Below are 26509 nucleotides of genomic sequence, written 5' to 3' on the forward strand. Positions count from 1 at the left end.
CGTCGGATATGTGTTGCTTTAACAGCAAATACCATTGCAACTACCGGAATTTTTCATTCACCACAATGCGAGTTTCATTATTCGAATATCTCTGGTAAATACCTGTTTCTTGATGGGTTTGCATTTCCCTGACTGAAGAATACAGTCCGCGGATTCGGGGCGGATCCCAGAATTTCTCGTCAGACCTAGTTCATGTACACCATGGTTAACATGAAACCGAGCTTTGAAGAACGAGGGGACTGAAACCTTAGATTCCTCCAGCACATAAGGGTCATTGTATTGTACATCATATATTTTCACATGCCTTGTTACTGTAAGTACAATTCTAAACTAATAAGTATATTATCTAACTGTACTCCATATTTTGATATGCAAGTAATTTTTCTTCAATGGAAAATATTCCTGGATTATTAAAACTTTATCCTAAACAGGACTGTTGCCAGGTTTCTGGAAATGAGGGTGCAAGGAAGGTCTGGGAGGTGTACCCAATTCCCTAAGCAAGATTTTTTTTTTTAAGGATAACTTTTTGCTGGGTTCTGGTGTATTATTGGAGTCATTTTTTGTGTGAAAAAAGAAAATATAGCAGCAATTCTTTAAATAGATAAATATTGAAATTATTTTGTTGAAAAAAGGATAATTTTCGAGTGTTTTTAAAGGGGTGCATTCTCACTTAACGCACCCCCGTTCCGACGACCTTTGCTGAAACACAAGAGCATATATACCAAGTGTACGTGAATGTAGAACCCATATTCGGTAATACTAGAGTATATAAGTCATTCACTGTCCGCATTATACAAGGGCACCGCCGGAATAAAGTGTGAAATTGAGAATTCAGATTTATAAGTAATACTCAAATTAAATTTGAAAAAAAATTAATTCGTTGTGATTACTATAAGTATAATTATTTCCCTATTCTTTTCTGCCAATTTTTCTTTTTGTTTCTTTGGGCAACAAACGTCAAACCTGTAACCAAAATATTGAAAAAACTACCACTTGTCTAAATCTGGTGTAATGTTTTTAAAAGAATTACAAGTACTAGCATCATCGCCAGAAACGCGTGAATCGCTTAAAAACAAGACCAGCAATGGAATTCGGTGGCAAACATATTACAAAAGTTACCGAATGAATTTCTTCACGAAAGCCCCCCCCCCCCCCCCAATGCATTGTTGTTTTTTTTTTTTTTTAATTATAACTACTAACTATTAGTTTCTCATAATTCACGTTTTCTTTTTTTAGAAATCACAGGATATATAATTGCGTACATCAACTGAGCAAGTTTGATCAACACATCTCGAAAATAAAAACCAGTATAGTATCTTATTGAAAGCATCCAAATAAAGCTTATCGCATTATTGATTCCTTGATCATGACGAATCATTTATTATAGTTAAATCAATTTACATTAACTGAACTTTCAAAGGCACTTGGAAATCGGTCTATTTCGGAATTTTCAGCCTTGTTTCCCTTAAAACAAAATCCAAAGTAAGTCAAAACTTCTGCTTATCCCTAGATTTTTTCAATCAAATTTTGTTTTTTTTTTCCCTGAAATCTACAGGATTCCTTCTGAATTCATTCCATCTTCAATATACACGCACATTTAATTGATCTGGTCAGTCATTAGTATAAATTTATCACATGCAATTTGCTGAAGCATTGTAACCACAAGTAAATGCATTTGATTTGAGGTAAACTGAATCTGCTCTGTCTTTAACCTGTTCACTCATCCGATGTATCTAAAGGTTTCTTTCTTAGCCAGTCCTCCGTAAACAGCTGTTATTGATCCACTATACACACATGATGTTGCGAAATTATAAGTAATAGATCATTAAGAATTTTTATTTTAAACTTACCTTCTTTGTCCGCAGAAGAGTATGGAATATGTAGAATATTTAAGAGTGTAATAAATACAACACTAGTCCTAACACAGGAAAAGGTCATCACTTCCACCATGAACTGAACTTTAATTCGGGTAGGACAACAATAGCCTCAAAACACGATAATTGGTTACACCGGACTGACTAAAATCATAGCGTTCCAAACTGGTTTCCAGCTATTTTTAGAAGTTTGCAGGTATTATGTCGATTTAAAAAATGTGTTGGAGGTTTTGAAAAAGCGAATTTAAATTTCAAGAGGACTTCCTGCATTTGATTCCTGTCTGAAGACCATTTAACGTTAACCTTGGTAGTTTACGGTTCACTGATCAAACGTTCTGTATTGACCTTTATAAAGTAATTATTTTTTCTCAAATAAAAGAGAGTGTATTGATTTTGTCTTCTGTGGTTATTCGTGTAATCCCCCACCCCCACTCCGTAAATTTGACACGGTAGTATAGTCTTTTTCCCCACCCTCCATCACTGATACGGGTCTAGAGCATACAACAATCCTAAAGTTATTGTACATTTTTTAAAGAAATTATAACGAGTCTTTGATCCAATTAAATTAATAAGCAAAATTTTAATGATTTTTTTGGTTTTATCAATTTCAGTATTGGTATAATAAGCAAATGTAGTCGTCTAGATACATTTTATTTTTGTTCATCAATATTTGCTGTGGTAAAAGGAGCAAAACTATTTGAAATAAATGTGACTAGTTTATTATACACACACTGTAAGGAATGGGATACTCAAAAAATATATATATTACAGAAAAAATATAGCTTTTCCTATCTAACCAGCCTTGTTTTTTTTTTCATTCTCCTCATATTTAAAGTTTTCATATCTATAATGAAATTCAATGCAAAAACACGAAAAAAAAAATCACCAACATAGATATAAATTTAGTCTAATTTTACCATGTAATAATCAAATTAATTTGAATCTGAACAAAACAAAATACAAGAAACAAATACTCCACTTTCTCCGGATTTTGGGTATCCTATGACCTTGAATTAACGTACTCTGTTGGAATTTGAATGACTCTTTTAAAATAACTTTACTACGGTCAGCTTGACAAATAAGTTCGTATATACTAGGCTATTGAAATGTCATTGGTGAATACATGCTGTGGTGTGTCCTTTCTGGAACAGAAATAAAAGTCTAAAGTATTTATACGTTTCCCAGTCAACCATAGCACACTATCCGCCGGTGGATTGAATAGTTTCATTAATTTTGCGCACAAAACCTTGAACTCTACGCACTCGGTACATATATTTCAGAATAGTTACACATGAAACCTCACTCAAAGTAATATTTTTATCATTTTCTTTGAATGAAGTTTTATTTAGATATGCATATTTTAATTTATTTGTTACAACTTTTACGGTTTTTTTTTTGTTTGTTTGTTTGTTTGTTTTTTGGTTTTTGCAGTGATCAGGTACAGGGCTCGATATGGAAGGTTTTCTGTAACTGGTCAGAGCTCAGGAATCTTAGGGAAATTAAAGCAATATAAAAATTTTCAGTCGAACTTGGTCAAGTCAGTTGCACTTTTTTTCTTTTACGTCTCTGTCATGACTTTGAAATTGATCTGTCTAAATCAATATTTAAGAGGTGTCCCAACGTGATTTATATATTCGAAATTCCTGATTTGATATATGGTTATCATAATTAGGCCATTTTTTGATCATGTGTGCCGTAACAATGTGCTACTGATAAGGCCAAGGGGAGAAGCAACTAATGAAAATAGAAATTTCATTTTTAGAGTTTAGACGAAGAATTGATTTTAAAAATTATCTCTTCTAAATTTAATTCTGAAAAATTCAATAATACAATTTCAATACAATAAAAGTTTGTCGATTTTTTTTATGAATAGTTTGATTGTGTCGTAATTAATTGGACCTTCCTAAACAGAATATCTCCCATAAACTCCGTAACGACGCAATTCATTATAAAAACACATATTCATTTCATGCTTTCAATCTTAAACAATTTCAGAATTTTTCTGTAAGTGTTTATTCTGAAAATTGTTACAATTTAGAGGGCTTTGATGCCAAACATGCACCCCATTTTGAATTCCTAGATCCCCTCTTTCCTGGGCTCCTAGACAATGCCGCAAACAGTGTCCTTAAATGCAAGTGCAAGCTAGGCCACTGCTATAAGGGTAAAAATTCAAATTGAACATAAAAGCCTACTTACAGCTGTTCAACGAGTTAAGAATGTAAATAGTCAATTCTACGAAAGACCTTTGCATCTTTACTTCGTTTGCTTCAATCATAAGTTTATGTACATGTAGTTTATATCCTAATCAGGACCATAAATCACGCCCTGGGGATGCCTCTTTATAAGTTGTACACAATTTTTTCTCTCTCTTTCTCCTCTCACTTCAACAATACTCCATGAGATACTCTTTTGAGACCAGCTCCCTCTCCCTAGAATAAGAGAGAGAAAGAAAGAAAACACAAAACGCAAGGAACAAACTCGAGGGCGACAATATGAAGGACAGAACGCAAGAAAGAAAAGTTGTCATGGGGAGCTAGACTAACTTTTGTAGTATCGTCCTTTTGCTATTGCTCAATTCTCTCTTCATCACATTAGTGCATTCTAATTCTCGCTTTGTCACCCCTATTCCGGGTGTGATTGGGCTTGGCTGGATAATTCCACTGAAGGCCTTTACCAATCTTCATCCAAACCAACTCTCAGCCAAGATTAAGCCAACCCTTTCATTCTACTCGTCGCATTCTCGCAATAAGGGCGAGGAAGCAAGTAGACTTGTCAGTGCCCCCAAATTAACCTCTTTTTGGCCATCCCAACATCAGCAATTTAGATCTGTAGACAGATTACACATACACAATATTCGACAAGGATCGATGTTTAAAGCAAACATTCAATCAAACAATTTTCATTTAATACACAAAACTTGTAAATCTAATATAAAACTCATGAATAAAAACAATATCACTATACACGCCTACAATATACTAGTAATAGCACTAAAATATAGATTTCACAACGAGACACAGTGTTACTTGGCAAATATGTTCTATTTCTCATTTCGACTGCACTATATCTTGAGCAGTCTCCCGCACATCGTCTTTACTGCTTGCCTAATTCTATTTATTTCAATTAAACTTCCGGTAATGATCGTTAAACGATATTTTACATGGAACTTGTTGCGGTGGTATCTTCATACATGTATGTTGCATTGCAGATTGCGTTATATATGGTGTTGCAATTTTTATGACTTTTACTAACACATATTTTCAATATCCATACAACTGAGTAATTGTCACGGTAACTTTGATATTTTTTTTACAGGTTACAAGAATTGCTCCTATTTTCAAACCGTGGATGTGGTTCAACGTCATCGCTCCGAAGACTTCTGACACTTGAAAATCCTTCACTGTGGCGCCGACCAGATCCTGTTCCACCAATCCGTATACGGGAAATAATCCTTTGGAAAAGGTTTCGATGACGTAATGACTCAACGTCAACACCGGCTTTGTCCAACCAATGGCGGTCTTTTTCCAGTAAATACCCTATAAATGCATAACAAGTCAAACAAAGGTAACAAAGTAGGTAAATATACTGACAATCCACTTATTTTACAATAATGACATAAATTCATTGTAATGAAAAACTAATAGGCCTAGACATTATTAATTAAATACCCGCTCTGAGAAGTTTTCGTATATTTTCGGAGGATGCTTCACTTGAGGAGAACATTCCAAGATAGAGGGCCGATTGACCTAGTTTATCTCTCTTGTTGATGTCACATCCGTTTTTGATGAGGTATTCTGTGGTTCGTTCACGTCCTTCTCCAAATGCAATTAAAAGTGCCGTTTTCCCCGTAGAATCCTGCTCGTCCAATGTAGCACCTGAACCGAAAATATCAAGACATCTTAGAATCACGTGGGGGGGGGGGTTGGGGAGGGGGGTATGTGTGTGTGTGTGTGTTTTTTTTTTTTTTTTTTTTTTTTGCTCTTTACAGCTTATAGATTACAGCAGTCCTAATATATGAAACATTTTTATTAAATGAAAGAATTTGTTTTAATTTTTAAATAATTTTGCATTTTGGCAAGTAAACAATTTTTTCAAGGTAAACTTCTATGTTAATTTGCCAACGAAGGTATATAAAAAAGAAAACCTTTAAATGATTATGCTTTTCAACATATTTTTCAATGATTATAAGAAATTGGGAGAAATCAGCTAATGTAACATAATTTAAAATTCATAATAGTTAAAAAGAAAACGCTTATATAATAGATACAAAAACACGTGTATTGAAAAAAATGATGGTCATTTTATAGTGTTGTTTTTGTCCTGGGCCTATCTATATATATTCCATTTATTACCGAACTGTTCATTAGGCCTTCCTACATCGGCACGCCAAAACACATAAACAATGAATCATCTATTTTCACGATGACCAAATCATTCCCGTTTGCTTTGACCGTAATATAGGCGGACTCCCAATAAGTCTATTTCTGACCAATACCTGCTTTGTGAAGCAATTTGACCGACTCCAGATCGTCGTAAAGAACCGCCTTCATGACCGAAGTCTGTCCGTGTCTGTTTTTGGCATTCAGCTGTGTTTCTCCTGAAAAGAAAATATAATATTAAATTTATTATTTGTGAAGTGTTTATATAATTGCATTTTTGTACATCGCCCCCTTTAGTTCCTACATAAACAGTCAGTTCTGTAAATTTCTTCAGTTAAAATACTTAAATATGCTACTATTTAATTTTCTTGTATATCTTTTTTTCTTTCTCGTTGTATACATGATTACATGTACATGCACTGTCTTACTACATGAATTTGCAGCCAATCAGCCACAAATATATATTTCGGTATACAAAAATAAAAAGGAAATATATGGGGTAAAAATTGAAGTAGACATGTGCATGACTTTATGCTTGTAATGTGAGGGAAATCTACATAAGAACAAGTCTACAACTTGTCAACATGTTATCGTTCTTTAATGTTTGTCCAATCATGATATCTAGTGTGGTATGAGGCCACGCCCAATATGTAGGAGGTTTATCCTCTCGACGGCCTACGACTCCGGTGGACATTTTGCATGGCCAATGAGCTTTTTATGGGGTTTTGGAAAATGGTTATTCATAAATATTTAATACTGTATAAAAAAAAAATTAAAAAAAAATATTGTTGCTTTAAATAAATAAGATAAAATAAATAAATAGGAAGTACTGGATAATTTCATTTTAATGTAAGTAATTCTGACAACACAATCTTTCCTCCAGTTGACCTTAGTATATACAATAAGTAGACAATAATGTAATATTTCTGTGCCGCAGTCCCCTACACCTCGGGATAAATCACATTATACAGTGCAGCAAATTTGACAGCACGCAAGGATAAACATTTATATGGAACACTTTTGCAGTCCGTACGAAGCACGTGAAGTTGACACCACGTTTGTCTATTACACACATTTTACAGAGCATTTTTACTGAAGGGAAAATTATTTTGCAAACAGTTTCAATATCGAATTATATCTCATTAGTATACAACAAACGTAGAATTTCGTGTAAAAATAAAAGTACTCCTTTTAAATGATTAATTCATATCAGGGCATTAAAAAGCGATCAGGCATATTGATTTCTGGTGGACAGTTTCCTCCAGAGCAATTTAAAATATTGCGACGGTTTGTATTTTAAAAAAACAACATATTTCACTTTAAAACATTGAAGTCATACGAAACATGACAATGGATTAATCAAGAAGCCTCGTGGTTTACATTTTACATACATTCAGTTCAGATGGTGAGCCAGTTTTAATATGATAAAGCGTTTGGGAAGAAAGTAAAACCATTGATCAGACAATCGTTCCATTCGTCTGCATTTCATTTTAATAACACAAACTTTTCGTTTATTTTACATATTGCTTTAAGAGGGCTGGGGGGTTGTGGCCATTTTCAGACTATATTGATCTCCTTTAGAAGAAGAGCTCCATATAAAGATATACAAAAATGATCGAATTTTAAAACTAAGATGTATGAAATTTTTCTTTACCAAATGATAGTTGACAGCTTAAGATATCATATCTGAAAAATTAAGTTATATTTGATGGTTAATTTGTTGACCCCCCAGCCTTTTAAAAATTAAAAAGAAAGAACGAAAGAAAGAAAAGTGCAGACCTTAGCTGAAAAAACTGAAGCCGATTTGCAATGGTTACTTCCGTGTACAATATAGTGTAAAAAAAAAAAACAAACAAAACAAAACAAAACAAAACAAAAAAAAAAAAAACTGAGATAAATTAATACAATCACCCACACCGCCACCCTTACTCAAAAAAAAAAAAAACAAAACAAAAAAAACAAAACAAAACAAAAAAAACTTTAGTGACCCAAACTGACGTGTAAGAGTCTCGTCACGTGATATGCAATACTTTCATTTACATGCATTGGACAGCTTTATTGTTAAAGTCCAACCACATTTAATAGATGCAAAATTACCGGTAACTCTTTTATTATCATTTTTATTTAAATGGGACATAAGTTGTAATTCCACTTCTCTGTACAATAATTGTTTTTCAGAAAAGTCTGCAGCATTTCTTAAAGTTCAGCTTTCCAACTTAAAAATATGTATTACAAATTGCACATATATTTCTTCAAAAAGCTAATTACGATATCTTAGAACAAAGCATTTAAAAAAACAGTTAATTAACTTACCATTGCTGATAAGTAGTTTCATGACGTCATAATGACATCGTTCGGTAGCTTCGTGAAGGGGCGTGCTTCCATCAACATCGGCAATGTTGGGATTACTGCCTGCATTGAGTAAATTTTTGACCGCCTGGATTTTCCCGTAACGAGCTGCATAAAATAGAACTGTCCTCCCGTTAGCATCCCTCATGTTTAATTCATTTGTCGTGATATTTGCAGCGTTTGCCAAAGCAACTGCTTTGTTGGTTTTGGTAGATCGCTTTGGAGATTGTTTTTGCCTCAAGACTGCTAAAGCCATGTTTGCAATCACAAAACGAAAGTTTTGTCCGTCAAGCAATCACAAAGTTTGTTTATCTAGTAGTATCTCCTCATCTGTAATTTTAGAAGGAAAAAAATTCTTCACATTAAATTTGCATAAAAATAATCATCTACTTTTTGCCGCACATTTCAATTATTTCCCTAATTGCACAAGGATCCGTGAGTTGAAAAATGTAATAAGGATTTAGAGCTTCCTCCGTATAGCAAAAAAAAAAAAGCTACCTGTCATCTACAGAGGACCGGGGTTATTAATTTAGCACAGGTGATGCGAATCCATAACACATGTGTTTACATCTGAATCTTATTGAAGTTCCTCTCCATTTGCACATTTGCATAAATCCATTTTAAGTAGCTGACCCCTTGCCCTCATCATGCCTCGTATAATACTTTAAGCATGAAATCGGTCCATATACGTAACAGCAGTCAAACACTGCAGTTTTATTAATTTACCATATGTAGGTATTTTTCTTCAGTGTTCTATCTTGTTTTTTTTTTAAACTTTTCAAAGTTGGATTGAGGGATGAGAACAAACAATTCTAAAATTATCAAAATTTAATGGTGCACCGAAAATAAAATATCTTTGAAATCTTACCTCAATCACTTGAAATATCCTTGTTTCAAAGTAAAAACAACACTTGTTGCAAGCTAATGCAAATGTTCCTTAAATTTGTCCTTTGTTCTTGATTGTCTTGTTCGCTGTTCTGCTGTGTAGTCCTTGTTTTGGACAAAAGGTGACCGTAATTGCGCACTGTTGTCAATCTGTCGTAGTTGATGGGCCGTGCTTAAACCAGTCCTGCTGGCGGCCTAGTACTGGACAGTGAAGTGGTCAGTCAGTTGATGTATGTTGTTTTCAGTCGAACAGACTTGTGCAAAAACAATAATGTCTGATTGGTCGTGAACTAAGATTACATCCCGTGCTTGGCTGTAATAGATTATGGTCATAAAAACCCTTTGAAGCAAATCGGTCCGTGGAAATATTGGTATATTTCTTTTGTTTATTTTCCCCTTTTTTGTACATTTTTTTGGGATAAATTCTATCAAAAGTGGGTTATAATGATTTAAGATGGAAAATTACGTAAAAAAGATAATTTTGGGAGACTTAATTGAGAATCGGAGGACGCAATAAAACTATTTATGTGTTTAATTTATTTCATCTATCATAATGTTCGAGTTAATTACAATTTTATGAAGGCCAGTACTCGAAGAGAGCGTTGTGTAACATATACTTGCTTATTCAATACACATTGTTAATTGGTTCCTAAGACAATTAACCTGGCGAGTGTGATGAACCGAACTTCTGTTTGCTAAACTATCGCTCACCACATCGTGCCAGAACTTTGCATCACACAACATACAGCTAGTGATCAAATTCGATTCTCCCAAAATTGCTCTGCCTAAAAGAATTCTTTGTTGTAAATATTTCTAAGTAATAGGGACGTTTTGTTCAATTCTTACATTATATTGATCCTTAAGATGTCATACTAATATAAATCTCGTGACTATATTTCGTATGTGGTCTCGTGCCGTATTTTTCTCCTTTAGGTCTATGCATGCACTGGTCAATGTCACGTAACCAGATATGCCACTGAATTTGGAATATATTGTGATTTGTATGATAACTTTTGTTGTTCTTGTTCTATTTTTGTTTGTTACTGTAACGTCTGTGTACTAGTAATATGTTCTTTTGTCCTGTTTTTGTAACATTTATGTAGGTACCATTGCCAAACTATGGATAAGATGAAAACTGACATTTTGTCTTATTGTCGTTTCTGTAGCATATTTGATGTTGACATTGTCTGTGTTGTCCTTGCACCAATGACTGCTGATTTAGTTGAGCAGATGTTGCTATTTTTGTGACGTGTTTTCTGCTCTCTTTGTTGCTGCTCTTTTGTTGTTCTTGTAACTGCAATTATGTTGTCATTTATTCTGTAACCTTAATACTGTCGACCTTGTTTCTATAACGTATGTTGTTGTTGTTGTGGGGTACACGTATTTTTTTATCATAACTATGTGTTCTGTATTGTTGTTATTGTTGCTGTAACTTTTATGATGTTAATTTTCATAAAGTTTAACTATTCTGTTCATGCACCATGTTTCTGTAAGTTTATGGTCTATGGCGTGTTAGGAGTAGTCACCTCGCGTTCACGGCGTTCTCACTGCGCTGGCTGCGTTTACAATACGTATACAATGCGTTCTTAAACGCAGTGACATCTCCAAGGACTCCGCGATTCTCCATGGAAGCGCAGTCTACTATCACTGCGTTCATGCTGCGATCATGTGCGTCTTTACGGCGTGCCTACGGAGCTCCCACTGCGTTATTGGAGATCTCACTGCGTTGCTACGGCGATCATACTACGTTTCTACTGCCGCGATTGTGCATGCCCAAAGTGCGCGCCGTTCAATGGAGATCTCGCCACGTTATCACGGCGCCACATAGGAGACTTTACGGCGCTCACCTCGGCCGCGGCGTTTTGTATTTTTTATGGACGCCGTGCGATCGCAGTCCCGGTGTGACAGGGGTTTAAGCAATGAGACTCTGGCGATAGCATTTCAAAAAAAAAAAAAAAAAAAAAAAAAAAAAAAAACTTTACATGAATCAGCAAATTTAACGTAAACGAATGTCCTTCTGTAAAATTACGATTCTGAAATGGATAGAATATAATCAACATTATAATAATAACTGGATTTTTACGATGATATATTTTGGACGTGCAAATATTTTTTCCTTCTTATGTTGGAAAATATTATGTCGTTCGCATAAGATAATATGTCGTTTGCACGAGATAATAATCTCGTGCAAACGACGTATTATCTCGTCTGCACGACTTATTATCTCGTTCGCACGAGATATTATGTCTTTTGCACGAATTATTATGTCTATCTATTAAGTCGAGGTCATTTAGAACAGAAAACTTAGTATTGAACAAAACACATATTATTTTTTGTTTTATAGGATGCAATCTTCTATGGATCCTACTTTATCTCGTGCAAATGACGTAATATCTCGGCGAACGAGCTATTTATGTTGTGCGAAAAAGATGGTATCTCGTGCGAACCACATATTATCTCGGCGAACGAGATAATAAGTCGTGCGAATGAGATAGTAAGTCGTGCGTAATATGTCATACGAACGACTTATTATCTCGCACGAACGACATAATATCTCATGCGAACTATATTTTCCATCACAAGAAGTAAAAAAGTATCTACGTGTCCTAAACATACCACAATACATTTGATATAAAATCATTTTTTTAATCTTAGATGCAAAGTTGCAAAATGAAGTTTTATAAAAATTGTTCTGTAGAATTTTTGGCTAGGAAAATCAATTCAATTCAATTCACTTTATTACGTAAGACTGACATCTTATTGTATACAATATAAAGTTATAAAATATAAACAGTAAGGCATAGCGCAGGGTTTTTTTTAACAGCATAATAATTATACAATCAGTTTAATGGTGGAGAATGTACAAATCATTTTATTTAATTTGTTTATAAGACAGTAACTAAGACATTCATTACGTAAGTTAAAATCATGGTACAGAAACTTCTCAAATTACAAAGGTCCTTAACATTGTGTACACATAACAACTGTATGAATTTAAACTAGATGGATTTTCCCAGTAAAATTTTTCAATATATTTTACTCGTAAATCCCTATATCGTGGACATTTTAAAACAAAATGGAATTCGTCTTCAATTTCACATCTACACAATTCGCATAATCGATTTTCGCTTAATATGTTTTTATGGTGTCCACTTTCTATAGCTAAATTATGTGACGACAGTCTTATCTTGCTAATTTGCTTTTTATAAATGGAAGGAATAGGTTTTACCAAATAATATTGCAGTGTGAAGTGGTCAATAATATTCTTAAATAACATACATCTAGATGAACTATTGATATCTGCAAGGAGATTCTGTACATAGGTGTCAATAATTCTTTGCTTTATAATCAAGAAATGGCTTTTTATAACAAATTCTTTCTTGGTCAGTCCACATGTATCCCAACCCAATTTCGAATAATTTATCTTTAATATTGGAAGCCCAGTTCGTGACCTTGTTCATTGGTTGTTCAATTTCCTTTAACATTTTCTCATAACATGATCTCAAAATACAATTCTTAGTTTGTAATATTTTAAACCAAAATTTGAAAATCCGGAATTGCCGTACAGTCTTCATAGGGTAAGGATCTATAGGCTAAAAAAGAACGATACTTAATACAACTGCAGTTAGACCCTTTGACGATGTCGTTTCTCAAAAACCTTTATTAATCGGCTAATATGACTTTAAATGATTGGCCCCATGTAAAATTATGATTATGAATTGGCCAAAAGATAATCAACATTTTATATTTTTTCATCTTATCCATCATAAAGTATGGCAAATAATGAGATTTTTACGAAAACGCAACAGTTATTGTCCATAGAACCATCCTGTTATCTCGAGGACATTCACATTATCATAAATAATTCAAACTCCTGCGTTACAAAGTTTGGATGACGTGACTGTATTAGCTAATAACGCCATTAAGATCTAAATTAAGAAATGTTTTAAATTGTAAACAATACCCACTATTGGCCACCGAACTAAAATAATAGCACGGCTAATTTTGATAGCAGTGTATGACTAAAAGCTTTGTTTATTTTTTTTTTCTTTTTTCTCCGAGGAACAAAAAAATCACTGAAAATCCAAGGCGCGTTAGAGACATGATTATCATCGTAAATAAGTTTATGGTTCCAAAATTATAAATCATAGATGTATAAAACAATTACTGTCGAAGTTTGAGGCGTTATGACTTGCTTCATGGTTTTAATATTTCTCACCCAGAAACTTCAGCAAATAAAAATAAACTTAATTTTTGATTATTGCTATCTTTCGGGGGGAGGGGCTTATAATGTTGAGGGGTGGGGTAAAACGAACTTATCAAGATTTTTTTTTTTATTTTTGCAAATAAAAAATAATGTCGATAATCTAAATTATTAACTATATATTTCATTTGTAAAATCGGTTGTTAAAGTATGTTTCATTGTATAATTAACGTTAAGCAGTTATAAATACAGATCTTTATGATAGATCTTAAAAAAAAAAAGAAAGAAAGAAAACACGTCACATTTTTCCTCAGAAATCAAGCATTCATATGGATTAAGCAAAAAATACTGAATAATAAGCATTTGCATTAGACAAAGCTAGGGCTTAAAAGTTTTCTTAACTGTTAAGGACTACTGTTCTAAATGTTTACTTCCTTGATGCAGAGAAAAATTAAGAATACTATGACCTTGTCATGATGTAATAATATTTCATTTATCAAAATATATGCTTACGGTGACATTTAATGTTCTGGCTAACGTATAACTGTTGCACACGCAGGTATGTTTCATTAATAAACCTACCTATGTCAAACCTATTTATTAGACATTAACCAATAAAACAAATTCTGAGAAAATATCAACATATTTTAAAGAATAAGATTTTTTTTTTACAAAATTATGTATAAGGTTGCTCTCACTAACTATGGTCAGAATTACGAATAAAAAATGAATAAAAACATTATAAGAAAAATAGCTCCCCAATGGGTATTGATGAAAAATTCCATTAACCTCTGACAGCAAAAGCTTTTTATTACATGATCCTGTAACTATTTTAATGAAGAATTATGCTACATTTTTGAAAATCAGTCCAGGGAAATATCTGGTCATCTATAGATCAAAGTGATTGACTGCTTCTCTAGAGATGAGTGATTGAGCGAATAAAATATTCAAAATTGATTTGTTGGAAATACACAAGCATTTAAAAGAGTTATCGTGAGTTAGATACAGATTGACGCTAACAGTTTTCCTTTTTCTAACCGCCAGTCAAATCTAAACTGTATTCTTAAATTAGAACCTAAACATCAATTAAGAACACAAATTGATATAGAACAATTACACAAGACCGGTACATGTAGTTTTAAGGATACAAGTTACCGCGTTAAATCTCATAAATCACTAAATAATGCATGATTTATAGTGTGTTTTATTCTGGAACTGTTATCATCTTTCTGCATGGTTTGCTTATTTTATGTTTGAATTAAATACCATCAGATTGAGAATTAAAATTCGTGGCGATAGCTTTGGCTGAGAATTAAAAAAAAATACATGCATAAAAAATATTCGGGGGGATTCCCCTCTTCTGCCCCCCCCCCCGGACTATCACAGATGACCTGAACAAAATTTTTGACCTTTAAAACATAACCTTGAGACAAGACCATGACACATTTTAGTTGAATTCACTTCAGTCATGAATTCTAAATTTGTGAAATCCCATCCACCTTCACTTTCAATACGTCACTGTTATTCAAGACCATGACAAATTATAAGATCATTGACAACATTATATTCAAGTTTGAATCCATTCTAATTCAAGTTTTTAGAGTTATTACCAAGAGTCTCTCTCTTTATATATATATTCAGTGACCTTGACCAGAATATGAGTTATAAGCAACATCACCATGCGCGGTTCTAGAGGGGGGGGGGGTCGGGGGGTCTTTGGACCCCCTAGAAAACGTGGACCCCACCATTACCACCACGAAATAGGGTTGTTGTTTTTTTTTTACATCCACGGGAAATGGGGGGTTTTTTTTTGCTTGTCAAGAGATTTCTGGGTTTGGGAAGGAAATTAGGAAAATTCTGGGTTGGATTTTTTTTGACTTGGGTGGACCCCCAATCCCACCCTGGAAAAAAATCCTGGATTAGCGCGTGAACATACTTAACTTTGGACAGCTTTAAGTCTATGGTTTGAAACTGTTCAAATAAAGGATTTGAGAGTTAGAAGCATGACCCTATTTTGTGATAGACAACAACAAAAACCACAAAATCTCCCCCTTTTCTGGATAGTTGATAATATTTCCTCACCTAATGTTATGTTTGCGTAATCTGTGGTGGATTTTTTTTCAAAAGTTTGATATATTGACATACAATTTTTTTGATAAAGACATATTCAAGGATTAGTTAGCTAAGTAAAATACGTATACAGATACAGATAAAGAAAATCTCAATAGGTCCTACACAAAATGTATTTTATTTTTCCCCAACTCATGTGTGAAAAAAAGTACATATCTTAAAAAAAAAGAATTAAAAAGCTACATTTTGTTTGGGAATTGACTGATTGTTAGAAACGGTATTTAAAAAAACAAAACAAAACTTAAGTTGGTATTTAGGACTGGTTTAAAATGCTTTCAGTACTTTGATTAAAGTTTTAAAAAAAAATGTATATATGAAAAAAAAATACAGCTGGAGTTACCCATGTATCACAAAACGCAAGGATTATACATGTATTGCATTCATCCAGTATCATTGCATATGTATAGGAGCATCTCCCTGTAGGACCGGATAAACTGTCGTATGACTAGTTTTGGGCTTACAGTTCTTAAAAGGGGGTGATATAAGCTTAAGGTAATGTGAAATTCTATGAACCTTCTGCTTTATATCTGGCTAAAAACTCTGCCAATTTCTATATTTTGTCATCACAATATTGAATCTGAATGTAGCATTTTAATCCTCCTTATGTTCAATATCTGGAAATGCCTCTCGGAAAGAACAAAAAAAAATCCTTGCTTAAGTGTATGATGAACAAACTACAAGTCACGTTAATATAATAATTACAGAAAGGGGTTAATTGGATTACATAAAACCTTTGTCCATTACGTGACAAGGCGTGTGATACGCCTCATAGGGCAACAAAGTAGTAATTTGTCATTATTCATTAAGGGCGATAGAGCTACAAGAAAGGACAAACTTTTAGATGGTGTATGATCTTTTACTCAGCCAGACAATTCTCTCTGCATAGCAACATCATGCTATTATTGGTAGTCGAAAATGAGCACCAGCTTGGTTCATCACAAAACCAATTTTTTTTTAATTTCAGAAAGATGTCCATGAAAAACACCAAGTCATCAAGGGCATTAATATTCAATGGGTGACGCTGTGACACTCCCTGCGAGACCAAAGAAAAAAAAATAAAAACAGATTTCATGTATTTGATGATTTTTTACTGATAACAATGTAGATGATAAAATTAGAGACATTAAGATAACATGTTTCAAGTGACAACTCAGAATAAAATTGCTGAGCCAACCTTTGTTATGTCATTTGTTTGTCTATTTATATAGATGAGGGATTGGGGGAAAGGGAGGGGGTTGAAAATGATCAATCCTACATGGAAAAAAAAACAAACGTTTTCATTGCAGTATAATCTAGAATTTCAAAATGTTAACTACTCTTAATTTCTTACCTATATATGCTTAGAAAAAATTAACAAAGCATTTAATAACATACTTTTGTATGGTGTTTTGTGACAAAATGCTGTTGATGTATAACAATATAATATTTTATCTGTTACAAATTATACATGTAGAACTACTAAACTCAAAGCTGGAAGAAATATAATAGCTAGTGACCCTGGTTTTACATAACTATTGCAATAGTGTGACTACACAAAATGTTCACGTCCATAAATTTTATAACCAGGTAATGTTGTCACTATTAATAATCTCATTGTTCTATATACATACTTTTTAAAATTCCATTTCGACCTAAATTAATAGAGTACAAAATAAAACTGTGAAAATCCTAAACATTTCAAATTAGATATTGCAAATACATTATTAGTCTTGTAACAAGCCCAATTGTAAAAATTATAATAATGATATACCTGCAACCAGATATTCTATTCTAATTATGTACACTACAGAACATCTAGAGGCCAAAATCTGTCATTCTGATTGGAAAAGCAGAATTCTACAAAGTCTCATTTGAATGTGTTTGCTTATGACCTACAGGTACTTAAACAGTACACACATAATGATGACGTAATAGCATGGTTTCTATGGAGATGTGTTCTCACACGATATTTTCTTATAATATACCTAAACTAAATGGGAAGCACATTTAAAAAAACAAAACAAAGCAATAAGCACTGACAGATATATACAGTCAAAACTCATTATTCTGAACTTGAAGGGGTAGAGTGAAAACTTCAAGATATCCAAGGATTCTGGAATATTGAGGTTAAAATACATAAAGAAAAAGTGGTTGGGACTTCCTACTCACTTTTACATGTATCCAATATATCAATATAAAATGTATCAATTTTGAGGTACCAAAGTTCAACTGTATGTAATACCCTTGCAAACAAAGCTGAGGTTAAAAGGTTTAAATTATATATTTATGCTAGATATACTATGCAAACTTAAAAAAAAATCTTTTGCAAAAGAAAAAAAAAACTGCTTTGTTAAATACATGGAAAAAGACAATTTGTTATTATTACAAAACACAATTCAAGAACATACATTATTTATTTTTTAACAATTATTTTAAAAGGTCACTGTAGCACTGTGAAAATTGGTTGCAGTCATTAATTTCATTAAACACTTCCTAAGCAAACTGTAGAAAATAAAATATAAACTATAAAAACATGTTCTCTATACATACATTGTATATTTAACTAAAAAAAACTTATGTCATTTCTGTGTTAAACAATTAAGTTCTCAGTTTTTCTGAATGCCATTGTGCATTCAAAAATACAAAATTTGAATTTATTTTGTACGAGTAAAAAAAACAAACAAAACAAAACACGGAAACTATGGTGTAAGGTATTAATAATACACAATGTATCCTTTTCAGTAACAAAATAAAGACCTTTGCTCATTAATATATAAACAGTAAGCAGCGAAGAAGGAAATTTTCTTGAGTCATAAACCTGTACAATAAAAGTAGACTAAAATCCCTCTCTATCCTTCAATGTCTTTTTTAGAACAAAAATAACATAGCACCTGCACTAAAATGTTATGATAAAAACAAGATTCCCTTTTTTTTAGCAGTATCAATAAACTGTTAATGGTGTGTTTGACTGGTCATTTCTAATTTCAGTGCAAGAGATCATCATGTCTGTCTACAGGTGGTGGTTTGTCTGGGATAGTGGGGCGAGACCCGGAGGTCAGGTATCCGGCCACACTGGGTCCCGTTGGACCTGCAAAAAAATATAAATATGGAGCTTCACTGAAAAATTTGAAAATTACATACTACACAGCTATTCTCAATAAATGCTATATACTGTAGTGTTTACTAAATATGTACAATGAAAGTTGGATCAAACTGATTTAATCCTCAATAGGAACGAATTTAAGAGGGTAGGGCTTTTTGTTAATCATACACATTTGATACACATACAGATTATTTTTGGGGTATTGTAAATTACTTATTTGATAACCTGAGGAAATTATGTGCATAAATTACAGCTAGTATTAGCTGATCTTTGCAAGTTTGGTTAAGGTGAGTGTCAATTTGTCTTAATGCAAAAAACTTTTATCCAGATCCCACACACAAAGAAAGTAGGTCTAATACAGCATTGAAAGAATAAGGAGACCGAAATGTATACATATTTAACAGGTAATAGTTACTTGAGTATAGACCTCTTGTAACCAAAGGAATCTTTTTATCCATTTGAAGCAAGACAATTGCATGCATGCATTCCTAACTACATCAGCCAAGCGGGTATCTCAGTTTGTTATGATGAGATGAGTATAGCAAAAGGACTTGGAAGAAGGGAACTATAATCCCATTTGAAATATAACACTCAATTAACCAATAATCTTTTTTTTTTTTTTTGGAAACAGTAAAAAATCAAATGGTACACAATGCCTTCCTGCAGTATAAATTTCTTATGGCACACTATGCCTCTACCATATATCCTTTATTTTATATAGTTTATTGTTATGACCAAGGTTAAACTAGAGCAGAAAGACAAACAGAAAAATCAAAATCAATTCTTTGAAGGTCTTATCCAAGGTACACTTTTGTAAGACACAAAAATAAAGCATATTTCTCTCTGAATATATACGTATAGATGCGAATTAGAAAGTTCTGTTGTTGGTTTCAAGGGATGATTATCATAAAATGCAAGCAGATCAAAACCAGCAAGGTACTTTTATAAAATAGAAGAAAGGGAAGTACATGTTCAAAAGAAAGAAAGAAGTCAAAGGTTCTCTAATATTGCATGCAGGTGTAATTTCTCCACATACCAACTCTCTACCTATCTCAGATTACATAGATATATACATGTATAGAGCTACATGTAACTTTAAATTCTCTAAAATGTATAGTACAGTGTATACAATGTGTCAGAAGTCAATTAACATAAAAAAAACCCTAAAACAAAGCATTTACTAACGTGTGTAAAACATTTCTGCTGTGAGAAAAGTCTGAAGAATTATATTAAAGTCACTAGGACTGACAAACCAGAGATCGAATGCCAATGACAGATAAAATCTATGCAAATCATGCACGAGACTTCAGTATATTAAGCAATATGCATAAACTACACTTCAGATGAACTACATATGGCAGAGATTTTGATAAGGGAATGGGTCTGGTATGACTTTTAATGGTAACCGAATGGCCAAGTCATGCAGAAAAAAAGTTGTAGGTACCAAGTAGCACAACTCTTACTATCCCCTATTAAATGCCAAGAAATAATTTAGGAATTGTGGTACACATGAATACAAAATTCTGAAAAAAAGGGGAATGACAATAATGATTATCATGTTTTCTTGACTCTACTTAATGGAAAAGTAAAGATTTTTCTCACATTAACCACTGCATAAGACAGATGAATTTCATGTGGAACAACAGTGTGGAATTTATCTTGCATAGCTTTTTCTGTGAAATCGTAGTCTACTCTACAACCCTCTGGATAAAATTTGTTGTCTAGATCCCCTTCTTAGACTTTATCTTACCTACATGATAAATGATTCTTATACTCATTACCTACTTTGACAGCATATATTGCCTTTTACATTTCTTTACCATCCAACACCCAGTCACTAAAATTGACCTTCAATTTTGATAAAAGTGAAGTCTCAATCTCTTTAACTTGAAAAGTTATGGCCATGGTTTAATGGACAATAAGACAGACAGATGGATCACATTAAGTTGACCGACCACTTCAATCACAGTGGCATATATAAACAATAAGTGCTTTTATTAATGATACAGTATAGTATACTACCGAAAAGAAGAAGAATCTGGGAGCATTAAGCATCACTACTGCATGAAAACAAATAACCAGGTGAAGCATACTCTGCCTTTCAACTTTGAAAAACAGTCTAAATCTGTTAGTTAAAAAATCCCCAAACACACAAATACACTGCTATTTAGATATGTGCTTCTACAATGAACTCCTCTATTGACTTGCAAATGTAATAATAAGGATTAAAACAAAAAACACTCCAAATCCAAAAAAAAAAGAAAAAAAAAAAAAGAAAAGAAAAAAAAGAAAGAAAAGAAAAACCATAGTTTCATGCTACATGTATTACCTTTGGAAGAGTCTAGAAAAAATAAGGAAATGAATGCCAATTTATATTTCTCATGCAAAAGATCTCTCTCAAAAATAACTAAAGAAACACGGACATATAAATGAAATGGTTTCAAATGAAATGTCACACAAGCTATAAGAAAGAATTATAGAGCAAACTTTTTATACATAAATGTATGTACATACATGTATGTACATGTGTATATACTTGAACATGAATTGTATTAATAACATGTACTCAAGACTTTTGCAAATGAACATACACAAGTATATGTATAACAGGCTTGTCTGAAATCAAATGAGAGGATCTACATATTTGTATTTCCTAACTTTGAAGACTGAAATAGTAACAAGGATAAGAACGCTTACCAGTTAGATAGCCAGCAATAGGTGTGTCAGATATAAATAGATCGTGTTTCTGGTCTTTGTATTCCCTCCAAACAGCTGATTTGTCTAAAATGTTTGTTATCTGGGGAAAAAAAATTATAAAGGAAGAAAGGAAAAAAAAAAATTAATAACACCTGTATATTCTTATTGAACTTGCCTCTGAAATAAATACTTAAAATGGGTTGTTCAATAAAAAAAATTCAATCTGCTCTTATGAAGCACCAGAACATAAATAAGTGAGTAAATTCCTCGTAAATGCTAGTTTAAATCCTCTAACCTGTTCTCCATATTGGAAAGACCTCTGCATGGACTTGAGAGCCTTGACTATCTGTGCTTTGGTTGCTGCTGGTTTATCTAAAGTCTCCAGCCCTCCCTCCAACAGCTTCAGCAGAAATGGCACCAGATCAGTCTTAATGGCCTGTCAAATAGATATCATTCCATTATCACATTATTTTCAATATTTCAGCACTATGGTCTACAACAGTAGCCAGTTTCTTTGAAATTCCTGCAGTTTTAGCTTCATTTAACTATCTGACAGCAAAATGTCTAAATTAATTCAGATTTACAATCCCCCTCCTCTGACCTGAGACACAAGCTCCTCCTCCCCTTTGTCAAACATCTTGTACAGGGCCTCTGCTGCCAGGGCTATTTGGTCCCTTCTGGCTTTCATTCCTACCATCATAGCACTGATACATTCCACCTGGGCCATACTTCTGATGCAAATCTGTCATACATATCATAAAAAAGTTCAATACATAAACTGTACATTGCCATCCACAAGTCAAATATCATGTTCTAATTTTTTTTTTCTCTGTGTTGGCCATGTAATAACATTTCCATCTATGGTATTGCACATTGTTATAATAATGTGCAAATCCAAGAATGCACTGAATTATGAATGACCTATTTTCTATGATACATATTTCAGAACAAATTCAAATATCAGTTCATTGATAAACTGACCTCATTACTGGCGAGCTGGTGAACAACTTGTATAGCAGCCTTAGGAACAGCATTGTTACGACTACTCATTGCTTGGAAGATTTTGGGAATGTACCCAAGGGAGGGAACCTGGTCTAGTAATGCTGGCTGAGAGGAAAATAAACACACCACACCTGTTGTTACAGTCTCCAAGGTTTCATTCTAAAAATAACAAAAATTGGGTATATTATTAAATAGATAGATGCAACTTTCAACCTATTTAATTTTAGAATTAAACTGTAGAATTAGGCATTGATATTTGACATGTACATGTATACATGTGTAATTACAAAACTTTCCCCAAAACAAATCTTGAATATAGTTTCACCAATTTTAGGTCCAATTACTTTGCTACTTTAGAGCTATATGTAAACGAGCAGAGTTTAAATTCTGCCCAAGAAAGAGAAAGGTCAAAGGGCAAATTTAAAATAAGGTGAAACAGCATGGAATTAGCATGAAGTCACAATTTTTAAAGGATTGAATGTGTCTTACATCTGTGTTCTGCATACTGATGAGGTGTGTCCACTTCTCCATAAGCTCTGTCAGGAATTCCTTGGGCTTCCTTAGCACCCAGCCAGGGTTAGCTATAAATAGCCTCAGGAATACCCCTCCTATGGTCAGTTCTCCCTGGACATCAGAGTAGACCACATTGAAATCTTCATTCAATCCCCATCTTGTGTCAGGATTCTCCCTCTGGGCTTTGTAATGGCTGTGGAAAGAATATAGGAAAATTATAATGACTTTAGAATATATCACAAGAAATTATTATGATATAAACTGTCTTATACATAATGAAGCATTGTGCATAACTATACAACCTGATCTCAGTAGTTAATTTACATGTACTTCAAACAAACACAGTGTATTACCTGTCTTTTAGTTTCTTTACAGTATCTGACACCTTTTCTCTTGACTCATCATTCCATATCAATTCAGGGTTCTCATGGGTCCCTGGAGACAAAAAAAGGGGGGAAAAATCATGTGTAAGAAATTGGCAACATAACCAAAATGTATGAACAATTATCATATATCCATCCAGATGAATTGCGGCATTTTCTTCTTAAAATATTTTTCCATTTAGAAACAAGATGTTCACCACTGTAAATACATGTACTTAGATTTATACAGGTACATGTACGTTTTTTGAACAAATACGCATTTTTTTCTTCTCACAGAAAATTACCTTCAAACATGTGAACACTGGCTTCTGGTGAATCCCTCATGGCATCCATGAAAATGACTGGCAAGAATTTGGACAGAATGATCCTAACTTTTGGTCCCACTAGTTTGTCTGACAACATTTTGGCCATCAGTTCAGCAGTCTTTTCTCTGACATTGGGATTGGTGGCATTAGCAAACAAGTCCAGGAGATAAATAGGTGCACCCTTCGCCAGGGCCTCCTTCACTATCTTGGTACTGGACATCAGGGAAAATAAACTCTCTAAAGTCAGTAACTGACCTAAAACAGTCAAAAAAGAAAATTTCCAAATAATTTTTAAATAAGGAGATTTGTAATGCACAAAATGAATGAAGATGGCATAAGATATAATTTTTCTCACATTTTAAATGAGGGGTTGGGGATATAATATCATACTTACAACTTGGGAGCATTGCGATGGCCATTAGTAGGTAGGCTAGTACCTCAGAGGCTGCTATATCATTGACACACTCCTGATTGGTTGTTACACTATTGATGACCTGTCAATCAAACCAGAGAATTATCACCAATCAAATTAATTAATAATTAAACATCAAAGGAGGCATACCTGATTTTATAGAAATTCAAAATCTGTCCGACTTCCAAGCTTCTAAAAATATCAAGACTTACTTCTAAAGCATACTGCTGCAGTTTGGCACAGTCATCTAGTCTTAGCAGACAGAAAAGTAACTTGAAATGTCCTATACACTGGATCTCCACTCCTGTAAAAGTACACAATAGCTTTTTCAATCATAGTATTTCTTTAATATCTAAAGCTCACAGACTTGTACTTAAACTTGCTCAAATGGAGAATAGATTTTCTTCATTTACAGTGTATTACAAAGACTAAATGGACAAATCTTCAGTTAAGGTTGAATGTCCTTCATTTTACAAATATAAAATTTTGCTTTAATCCTCATGATTTTCCAAAAGAATTCTAATTAATTTTGTAATTAAAATGCACACAATTTCAGCATACTGTAAAGGACAAAATTAATTTTGCAGAAAGGAATATTAGTCATGTATTCCAGTGAGAGTTATCTCTCTTATTAGAAAGTTGATGAACCTTAAAAAGATAGATGTGTTTTTGTGCACAGATCACCCACCTGGGTTGTTTTTGATGACGTTACGTAGACCCTCTAAAGCCATCTCTACATTCTTCAGTCTGGAGCCCTGGGCTGCCTGCTTGGCATTACTTTGGTTTAACATCATCAGAGAATGTAGATACTGGGCCTGGGATCCCATGTAGTCCAGAAGGTCAATTGTAAATCCTTTGGGATTCTGTTCAACACATAAAAATTATCCAGTGAGAAATATTTTTCAAAGGTCAAAGTACCATAAAAATTAAACAGAATTATTCTTTGTGCATCAATTCTAATCCTTTTTTGATAAAAATTAAATAAATTCTCTTCCAATCACTTATTTCTTCATTTTAGAATATACAATATCAAACCATTAACCACTTCTTACCTCAAGAGTATATGTTGGCTGTTCATTGTAAATGCGAACATATATTTCTCCTACAATCAGTTCTTTGGCATGGATTTCAAACACAAATTCTGATCCATAATGTTTGTCACATTCACCCTGCAAGAATCAAATATTGAAATACATTTTAGATATTTATTCAATTTTTTTGCATCTATACATGTATTTACCTTGATTTTTACCATTTCTGTTTGGCAAGTTAGAGATGGTCAATAATTATCTACTCACGGTTTTGATAACCTGCTGCTGTTGGTCACCTAGATATTCAGTCAGCTGTGCTCGAGTGGCATTGTCCCAAATCAAGTATGGGTTCTCTGAATTACTGTTCAACAGCTTCAGCAACTGAACATATGGAGAAGAATTCAAAAATATTAAACCAACATCACTGCACTTTCCTTGATTTTGGAACTTCCAAACAGTACACATTAATGTCAGAAGTATTCAAGCTTTATGAAATCTACCTCATTTGGATTTTCATTAGAGAGTTTCCTTGCTAAGAATGGTGTCAACAAGGCATGGAGGGACTTCTTGACAGGGACATTTTCTGGAGTGGACAGCTCAGACCCCTCCGGAAAATAACCTCCTAACCTGGCACAAGCTCTGACACAGAGGCGAGCCAAGTTATTAGCTACTTCCTGATAAAGTAAAAGAAAGACAATACCACACACATCTTGACAACTTTTTTAATAATCTGAGATTTCTAAACTTGTTCAAGAATGCACAACTTAAGAACACCAAAATCTATGATGCCCACATTTATGATACTCTATCGACTCACCTGTTGATTTGATTCTCCACTTTTCTCTACCCCTCCTTCTTCCAGTGTATAATCATAATTAAACAGGTACAATAACAGGTGCCACAAAACTCCTGATTGGAAGAGATTGGTTTGTAACCAGAAGTCTACAGAGAAAGCACTGACACACTCGGCTACCACAGAACACAGTTTGGGAAGGTTCTGGAAGACAGTAATGGTAGAAAATTTTTATAATTACTATAGTTTTCATCAAAGAAATGCTTGCGATACTAACAGAGAGGTGCTATAAAACATTACCTTATAATAAAGGATACGACTGATGTCTCTAACTATTGCTGGAATTTCTTGGATCTTTTCTCTGCAGCCCTCGAACTGTGAGGCCACAGCATAGCACTTAACAATGTGAGAACACACCTGAAATACAAAACAGAACACTTCAGAGTATTGATCACTATCAATCAGTGTTG

General features: G+C 33.5%; 3 protein-coding genes across 3 annotated transcripts in view; all 3 read right to left on the minus strand.

Moving 5' to 3' along the window:
- Positions 1 to 1950, minus strand: part of LOC133196878 (TBC1 domain family member 4-like) — a 45970-nt gene extending 44020 nt beyond the window's left edge. The window contains 2 exon segments of the mRNA XM_061332727.1: positions 103 to 311; positions 1851 to 1950. Coding sequence (XP_061188711.1) covers positions 103 to 311; positions 1851 to 1950 — 309 coding nt within the window.
- A 2777-nt stretch (positions 1951 to 4727) lies between these two features.
- On the minus strand, positions 4728 to 9025 carry LOC133197448 (serine/threonine-protein phosphatase 6 regulatory ankyrin repeat subunit C-like). Its single transcript, XM_061333492.1, has 4 exons — positions 8567 to 9025; positions 6370 to 6471; positions 5543 to 5749; positions 4728 to 5410 (listed from the first exon to the last, which is right to left on the minus strand). Exons 1-4 carry the CDS (start codon positions 8856 to 8858, stop codon positions 5184 to 5186), a joined length of 828 nt encoding a protein of 275 aa, XP_061189476.1. The 5' UTR covers positions 8859 to 9025; the 3' UTR covers positions 4728 to 5183.
- Positions 9026 to 16887: 7862 nt separating this feature from the next.
- Positions 16888 to 26509, minus strand: part of LOC133197446 (dnaJ homolog subfamily C member 13-like) — a 29100-nt gene continuing 19478 nt past the window's right edge. The window contains exons 37-52 of the mRNA XM_061333489.1: positions 26340 to 26456; positions 26064 to 26243; positions 25747 to 25920; positions 25514 to 25627; positions 25268 to 25384; positions 24904 to 25078; positions 24428 to 24519; positions 24198 to 24297; positions 23783 to 24058; positions 23469 to 23550; positions 23092 to 23308; positions 22582 to 22761; positions 22202 to 22342; positions 21896 to 22036; positions 21601 to 21700; positions 16888 to 18888 (exon numbers count right to left, since the gene is read on the minus strand). Coding sequence (XP_061189473.1) covers positions 18785 to 18888; positions 21601 to 21700; positions 21896 to 22036; positions 22202 to 22342; positions 22582 to 22761; positions 23092 to 23308; positions 23469 to 23550; positions 23783 to 24058; positions 24198 to 24297; positions 24428 to 24519; positions 24904 to 25078; positions 25268 to 25384; positions 25514 to 25627; positions 25747 to 25920; positions 26064 to 26243; positions 26340 to 26456 — 2310 coding nt within the window. The 3' untranslated portion in view covers positions 16888 to 18784. The remainder of the gene's footprint in view (positions 18889 to 21600; positions 21701 to 21895; positions 22037 to 22201; positions 22343 to 22581; positions 22762 to 23091; positions 23309 to 23468; positions 23551 to 23782; positions 24059 to 24197; positions 24298 to 24427; positions 24520 to 24903; positions 25079 to 25267; positions 25385 to 25513; positions 25628 to 25746; positions 25921 to 26063; positions 26244 to 26339; positions 26457 to 26509) is intronic.

The sequence above is a fragment of the Saccostrea echinata genome, unplaced genomic scaffold (assembly GCF_033153115.1).
Source record: "Saccostrea echinata isolate AGI-Se365-2 ecotype Australia unplaced genomic scaffold, CSIRO_AGI_Sech_v1 ptg000030l, whole genome shotgun sequence".
Classification (NCBI taxonomy): Eukaryota; Metazoa; Mollusca; class Bivalvia; order Ostreida; family Ostreidae; genus Saccostrea; species Saccostrea echinata.

Coding starts and splice junctions, on each gene's coding strand:
- LOC133197448 (XM_061333492.1), bottom strand. CDS start 8,858: ATGGCTTTAGCAGTCTTGAGGCAAAAACAATCTCCAAAGCGATCTACC. Junction 5,750..6,369: donor CAAATTGCTTCACAAAGCAG/GTATTGGTCAGA, acceptor TTTTCGGTTCAG/GTGCTACATTGGACGAGCAG. Junction 5,411..5,542: donor ACGAAAACTTCTCAGAGCGG/GTATTTAATTAA, acceptor ATGCATTTATAG/GGTATTTACTGGAAAAAGAC.